Source organism: Poromitra crassiceps, assembly GCF_964638095.1.
Source record: "Poromitra crassiceps genome assembly, chromosome: 11".
Classification (NCBI taxonomy): Eukaryota; Metazoa; Chordata; class Actinopteri; order Beryciformes; family Melamphaidae; genus Poromitra; species Poromitra crassiceps.
In genome coordinates, this window is record NC_139643.1 from 34,870,651 (window position 1) to 34,878,515 (window position 7,865).

General features: G+C 42.8%; 2 protein-coding genes across 2 annotated transcripts in view; one reads left to right on the plus strand and one right to left on the minus strand.

The window, feature by feature from the left end:
- The first annotated feature begins 231 nt into the window (after positions 1-231).
- On the plus strand, positions 232-4,010 carry abitram (actin binding transcription modulator). The gene is made up of 6 exons (XM_083645551.1): positions 232-396; positions 572-623; positions 1,030-1,159; positions 1,283-1,359; positions 1,475-1,544; positions 3,466-4,010. The coding sequence occupies exons 1-6, from the start codon at positions 297-299 to the stop codon at positions 3,607-3,609; spliced, it is 573 nt and encodes a 190-aa protein (XP_083501677.1). The 5' UTR covers positions 232-296; the 3' UTR covers positions 3,610-4,010.
- Positions 4,011-5,238: 1,228 nt separating this feature from the next.
- The window catches only part of ctnnal1 (catenin (cadherin-associated protein), alpha-like 1), a gene marked incomplete at its 5' end in the record, with an annotated part of 60,967 nt that continues 58,340 nt past the window's right edge, over positions 5,239-7,865 (minus strand). Inside the window, 3 exons of the mRNA XM_083645994.1 lie at positions 5,239-5,792; positions 6,040-6,123; positions 6,862-6,981. Of these exons, the coding sequence (XP_083502120.1) occupies positions 5,622-5,792; positions 6,040-6,123; positions 6,862-6,981 (375 nt within the window). The 3' untranslated portion in view covers positions 5,239-5,621. The remainder of the gene's footprint in view (positions 5,793-6,039; positions 6,124-6,861; positions 6,982-7,865) is intronic.

Sequence of the window (7,865 nt, forward strand, 5' to 3'; positions counted from 1 at the left end):
GTGCTGGTGCTGCCATCTATGAAAATATTTTTTTTTATGATGCGGTTAAACTCGAGGTATTTTTGTTCTAGCTAGCGCATAGGCTACTGGCAGTGGCCGAAATTTTGAACGTTTTCCCTTAACCCCGGAACGCTTGTCATTTGGCTCGCAAATCTTCCGGATCCGTTTGAAGGACGGGCTGTCTGGTGCGCGTGCGACGCAATTTGCAGTCCGTCAAGCAAGTAACTTTAGTGACAGAGGCTGCTGCAAACAACTCGCCAGTTTTAACGCTATAGCCAATATAGTGAACCTTTTTAATGGACGACACTGAGCAGGACAACACCGTTGATGTGGACAACACAGAAACACGTGCGCCATCTGTTATCGATCGGTATTACACACGATGGTACAGAGCCGGTAAATATGATTGAACATCCTCGGCAATGTTGTTAGCTAACTGCTAGACAGCTAATTTGACTGGCAGCCAGTGGGTGGGAGCAACTATCTGCTATCTTTGTTGAACCATAGGTTCACAACATTAATAAGATTTTACCTGACAAATTACAGATACATTGTCGTCTTCTTCATTTAGATATGAAGGGGAAAGCTTGTGAAGACCACTGCATCCTGCAGCATTCAAACAGGTAAATAAAATTACTAATGTTTAGTAGCAAGCAAATAAAAAGGTGGGTGTCGTAATCCATGACCTCCAGCTGGTGATCATCACAAGGCTGACATGACACCATTAAACATAAATTAGTTAGCCTATTTAAATCAATGTATGCTTTCTAAACGACATTTACAATACCGGTATATAACCTACAAGTTTGATGCTACTTAATTGATCTCATAAGGTGTCTAAAAAGGAAGATCAACTGTCTTTAGATGGATTTATCCCCCATTACATCCCTGATAAACTCATGAATATTACAGACTGTAGCCTACTGCTGAACTTTTACAAGAGGAAATAAGTGAAATCACATCCCTTAGTTTGGTGGATTTATTTTACAGCACAATGCAGACTTTAACCCTTGTGTTTGCTCCCTGCAGAATATGTGTCATCACTTTAGCAGAGACCCACCCCATCCTTCAGAATGGGCGCACAGTCAAAAGCATCAGCTACCAGATCAGTCATGGATTAAGTCGCCTGAACAACAAAGTATCTGGCAAGTCCAAGCGGGTAATTTAATTTGAGCTTCGGATCATTTTGGTCCATGTGTTTAAACAGTGCTATCTGTGCGTCACAAATTATTTAACTATTCACAATGACTTCTCAACAATAAATACAAATTTTCCACTACAGGGGGGACAGTTTGTTACTGATTTTGCGCCTCTGTGTAGGATAACATGCACTGACGAGGTTGAATACACAATCTACAGGTGAGACGGCGGTCTATTTCTCTAAGCATACATGTTGTTATGCTCCTCTCTCATGCCTTGTTACTTTGAATTTGGCCCATATGTCATAAATAATCATCTAAATGTATATTTCCAGCTGCATCAGAGGCCGTCTTCTGGAGGTCAATGAGAATATTCTAGAAAGACCTGCACTCTTGCTGGAAAAGGTAAATAGTCACGTCATCATTATCATCTGATATGATACTTTGAATAGTTAAGAAGGCACATTTTCACATCTGGATACATCTTATTGATTTCACATCTGGATACATCTTATTGATTTCACATCTGGATACATCTTATTGATTGTTTTATCTGTAAATTTGATACTGTGAAGCAGTTGCACATCCTGCTCTTGCACTTGATTGCAGGGGTTGACTGATGTCCGATGCCGATATTTAGAGAGGGTCGATACTAGAATGGATCGACCGGAGGAACATGAACAGACTGAGCAGTTATGATTGGTTGGATTTAAGCATGGGGGTTATGTCGCATTCCTTTGTATTGGGAACTAGGAATACCATATCCCAGTTGTGTGAGGTCACACCCGAGTTGACAGTGTTCCAGTAAAACAATCTGGGAAACCAGCCATGGTTAGCTCTAGCCAGACTAGCCATTGTTAGCAATAACAGTTGATAACAACACATTTCATGGTATTTTGCGCATACAAACACTGTTATCAACATGTCCACAGATAGAAGTTAGACAGTACTGTGTGTATGACAGATTTAATGAAACACAAATAAGACAGAAGTGCTAATAAACCGTATTTACTACAACTTTCTGTACTGTTGAAGTACGGAGCTGCCATCTTAGATTTTGAGGTCGGGGCTGGTGAAGCTTTCCCGAGATCGGGGTAGGAAATCCCAGGTCAGGTGACGTCACAGGGGGTGTTCCTGACCTTTGAACCAGGAGATTCCTAGTTCCCAGTACAAATGGAATGCGCAATTAGGGTCAGAGGCGAGGTTAGGTCACTCCGGCCGATCAATTCGAGCATCAACCATTTAGAGAGCAAGGGCGACCGATTATAGCCTGATGCAAATATAGGCTATATGTTTTTTGCATCTGAAAATACAATTTAATAATAACAAATGAGACACAAAATTGCTGAATCAATGAACATTTATTTACCACTAATGTTATTGTCTGCATTGTCTCTTTTACCGTGGGGAATATGAATATATATTAATTCTTAAAAAATCTTAAATTTCGAATCCGTTGAAATTTTTGAAATTGCTTGTTCACAGCCAGAGAAAAAAAAAAAAAATGTCTCCAAATTGCAAGCCGGCCTTTAAAGGCGAAACGCGTCACCTGGCCCAATTTTTTTTTTTTTTTTTTTTTTCATTTATTTTTTTCTCTGGCTGTGAACAAGCAATTTCAAAAATTTCAACGGATTCGAAATTTAAGATTTTTTAAGAATTAATATATATTCATATATATTCACGGTAAAGCCGGCCTTTAAATAGATCTGCACTCTGTCTGCAGTGCACTTAAAAAAATAAACTAAATTTATGTCCACGGGTATTTAATAAACTAAACGTAAAAAAAAAAAGTAACAACTTATGAATGAAAATTGTTTTAGTGCACTTAACAGCATTCATCAGCAGAAACAGCATCAGCAGCTTGTTTCTGAGAGAATGAACATTTCTAAATACAGGTATAATAAATAAATAATGTTAGTGTAGTGCACACAGAAGTAGCATTTCTTTGTAGTCCCAGTTAAGAGCAGACATGCAGACATTTTGGTTTATCGGCCAGGTTTTGAATGATGCCGATTATCTCAAAATGACTGCAAAATGCAATGAATCGGAAAGGCCAATTAATCAGTCTGCCCTTACTGGATTGTAGATATTTGTAGATCTGTAAATGCAGACATCAAATCAGTCATGTGTGATTTTCTCCAATATGTTCCATTTACCTATTTCTTACCCATATCCTGTTCTTTACGGCTGCAGTTAGATTTGATGACATTTTAATGGTCCATGTGGGGGCAAACTGGATGAATTTCCCTGTGGAGATCATTAAAGTTTAATCTAAACCTATCCAAGCAAACACTTACTTTCTATATTGCCTTTTAAATCCGACCAGCCGTCCACTGAGGGATACATTGCCGTCATCCTGCCGAAGTTCGAGGAGAGCAAGAGCATAACGGAGAACCTCCTGAGCAGAGAGCAGTTTGAGAGTGTCGTCTCCAAACGGGACGCCGGCGGCGCCCAGCCGCAACCCTGTTGACGAGGCCCGACGCTCTCGCCTTAAACCAACCGAGCCTGTGCTGTTCTGTTCCCTGTGCGGTTCTGTTCCCCTCCCACCATGTTGGATGAAGAGTGGGGACACTTGCACCCTGGAAAGTGGTGTTCACTTGCGGTGCCGGGCTGCAGGGCGCTTGGATATCAAGCAAGCAATGCACTATGCCTCTGATCGTGGACTCTTTGAAGGAGCATACAAGCTCGGAAAGAATATATATATTTTTTTTTGCATTTATTTTTCATAGTTAAAAGGTTGAAAGGAGGTTTCAGGAAGTACTCCTCTGTTTTTTAAGTACTTTATTGTTTTTGTAATTAGTGGAAAAATAAGGAAAAGAGTAAAACATGTGTGTTGATTTCTATGGCAATTCTGTTGCTAAACACCAATTTTAATTTAATGATAATTTTCTGGGAGAATATCAATAAAAACAACAAACAGTGATATAAGAAAAAATATTGTTTATTTTTGATTTGTGTCACTTTAACCATTCAGATGTCAAAAGGATAGATGGTCCAAAACTATATCTATTATTTCTTCAGTCTGTAGCATCACTACAATAACCAGCATCCTTAGCTGCTCTCATACAGTACAACGCATCTCTAAAGCTTAATGTACGTTATTCAGTTCAGTCATCACTCCCTGACCTAGTACCAAAGTCATGACCTTGGGATACATACATACTGTATACATATCTATGCTTCAAGTACCATATTATACATACCATATACCATTTAATACATATTGGCCTACTAGGCAGCTTCACGATAGTCTTCATAACAAATACACTTCAAGGCTCCATTTCACAATTAATTTGACACAGGTGCCAGGTCAGTATAGTCTTTCATTTTCTAGTGAGAAATAAAATCAAACAGTATACACTGAATATGATTTGATAATACTCAAGCCAGTAGAAAGTGAGTAAGGTCCTGATTTCCCAAAAGCATCTTACTAATAAGCTTATCTTTGTGGAGAAACCAGGCCCAGATAGAAATTATAACCTTCTCCGTGGATGAACCCTGGAGGAGTAAGAGCTTTATGTTTCACTCGAGTCGAGTAGCAAACCAAACGTCGTAGCGTCTCCATGGACAACAATCATATTTGGCATCAATTCGTGATTTTCTCATTCGCACTTTGTTGCTAAGATGGTGCATGGCGTACGTTCCACTGCTAATACTATGGAAAATATACCTATAAATCATATGGTTGACATCTAAAATTCTTATCCAAGTAAGAAAGCTGACTACGATGTAGATGGTCTGGATTCTGGAACATACTTGGTGTACCACTATGGCTAACATTACAAAGCTGATGTTAACATAGAGACTCAAACACAACGGTTTGGTGACGATGGCGTCATGCATGGTGGGTTTTCAACATTTTCTACCCTATTCTCTCATTTGGCTAGAATGTGCAACACGGTTACAGTACACCACAAAGCAAATGGGCTGGGTACACACAGGCACGTAGTGAAACCAGATGCATGGCTGAGCATCATAGTGGAGTTGCTGTTCCTCATAACTGATTTCTAATCAGTTTATCATCTCCGTATCCTGAACTCAATCGTTAGCCAGGGAAGTGATAAACCTGATTCCAAATCAGTTGGTGTGATCCTCTCAGAGTGAAGGAGACTCACGCCACTGCAAATGGCAAAGTCATGATGTCGACTGCTTGTCCCCCTCTGGTGGGCTGGGGTGGAAGCAGTGCTTCGGGTAACGAGTGAACCGTGGTAAAATTGCCCCTGGGCACAGATCTTGAATCAGTTTTTTTCTCTGTAAACCTGATTATTTTTCAACATTGGGACAGCAATAGACTCTGACCCAAGGCAAGCATCTTATGAGGCAACTCCAACCCCGCGGCTCTACCCCCCTCTGGTGGCTGCATGACATGAGGATGTCGGGGAGTAACTATTTCATGGGCTACTTGTTCTCCAGAAAGGTGAGGTCGGCTATGTGCTGCTCCGAGGGGTGAATATGGGACAAATGAGGTGACTATTTCCTGGATTACTTGCTCTCCAGGAGGTTGAGACCAGCCATGTGCTGCTCCAAGGACTTGACCCCGAAGCCGTTGCTGTTCTTGCCGTTGAGGGCGCTGTCGTCTTTGACAGGTGTGGACTCATCCTGCCTCTCCCTCCAGCCCTGCGGGGAGCCCAGGCTGCTCCTCTCTGACTTGTACTGCAGTGGGAGAGGACACGGGGAGGAAAGAGAAAGCTATTAAATCAGACAGATGGCAGGCCGCCTTATACAAACTCTTGCTAAAGTCGACATGCAAAACCGATTGAATCATCCTTTCCTGGACTAAATCATCATTACTGAGCTGGACTTTATCCATTCTGTTACAGAAGCACGTGTGCACTGTGTGTGTACTGTGTGTGTACTGTGTGTGTACTGTGTGTCTACTGTCCCATTTATTAGTGGTCACCTTTCGGTTGAGCTTGTTACAGACTGGTAGGAGGGACAGGACCACGGTCAAGATGCCTCTGGTGGTCTGAATGGAAGAGTCCACCTGGAGAGACGCGCAAAGAAATTAAATTAGGATTATACATTGTTTACCTACAGTAACGAAATGGTTTAAAATGGACAGAATGGACACACATGGGATTAATTGCAAAATAATGCATAAGAATATAGACAAAGGTACATACACCACCCCCCTCCATCTCCCCACAGACACACACGTGACATCTAATCTGCATTCGGCAAAGACCTTTCCATTCCCTGATTGGTGCACTGTCACCCCCTGACAGACAGAACGCTCTTCTATTAGTGAATGGAGGAGGGAGAGATGGGGAGATAGAGACCAATACAGATCAGAGAGACGCTCATTCATCAGCAGAGCGGACACACGATTCTTCATGCAGCCTCTCCATGCCAACCTTCGCCGTTATTACAAAGGTGACCGAAGGCGCCCCCTCCCTGCTCGAGAAGCTCATTACTTCCTCGTAGACGTTAATTAATCTCGATTCCCCATTTTCAATAATGGTGTAACTTGTAGTCGATCGCTTGAGGAACGCGCCGTAGCCAGCCTGTTGCGAAGTAACACGGTTAGTCACGCTCGTTTGTGTGCTCAGTGATCTGCCGATGCCTAATTGTTGTTGGATACGTGGGCTCGATGCTGTCAAAGCTAATTATCCTCCCAGAGACACATGCGTATGCACACACGCACACATGCACGCACGCACACACACACACACACACACACACACACACACACACACACACACACAGGGCACAGGTTGGGTACCTTCTGGAAGGTGGCAGTCTTGCCCTGTACAGGAGTCTTGGTCCCCGTCTGCATCTGTTGGCACAATTCCACCAGTTTCTCCATTTCTGTGATCACTGCAGACTTTTCCTCATCAACCAGCTGAGAGACACAGAGAGAGAGAGAGAGACAGAGAGAGAGAGAGAGAGAGAGATGTGTCTTAGAAAGAAACACAGCCGTAGTTGCCAACTCTGGTCCACAAGACCACAGGTACTGCTGGCTCTCATTCTAGCCGTCTAATAGGGACTGAGCTAGCAGTGCTCAGGGTCCCTAAGGGACAGAGTTGGGGCCTCTGATGTAGGGGGCAGGCTTAAGTGGATTTAGGCTTTTTGATCAATGTAATCAGTCAGCAACAACAACAACCAGTTCACCATCTAGTGCTCGACTCCAGCTGAGCTAATCCCTTGATCTCAGTCTTATGGTGGCCATCAATCTAGCCCACTTTTAATACATGTGTGCACACGGCCCACGTACAACCTGAAAGCACTGGGTGCTTTATTCAGCAGTAGCATCATTTACGGCATAAAAACCTCTCAAACCTCAATAAAAAATATTAAAAAAATGCGGATAATTTGCATAAATAGCTTCATAATTTACACGAGGCCAACGCAGGTGGGCTACAAGTGTGTCGGTGCCAGAGAACTGTGGGAGTGGAGGGTGAGACAGAGACAGAGACACTCCATTACTGCTGTTTGTTTGCTGTCATTAATGAGAAGGCGTGAGGCCCGGGCCTCCTGCTTATCAATTAGTGCCGGGTGGCCGCCGCTGCCCCCCCCATCCTGCCCCAGTCCTTTCCCTTTCCCTCTACACATACACATGACAAACGTACACACCCACAGACACACACCCACACATACACATCCATCTATACACATGACAAACATACACACCCACAGACACATCAGTGACGAATGGCAGTCGTTAATGGCTGTCAAAAAGAGGCATTTAATTAAACTTGGAGGACCTGGGGGAAGAAGGTGGGGGAG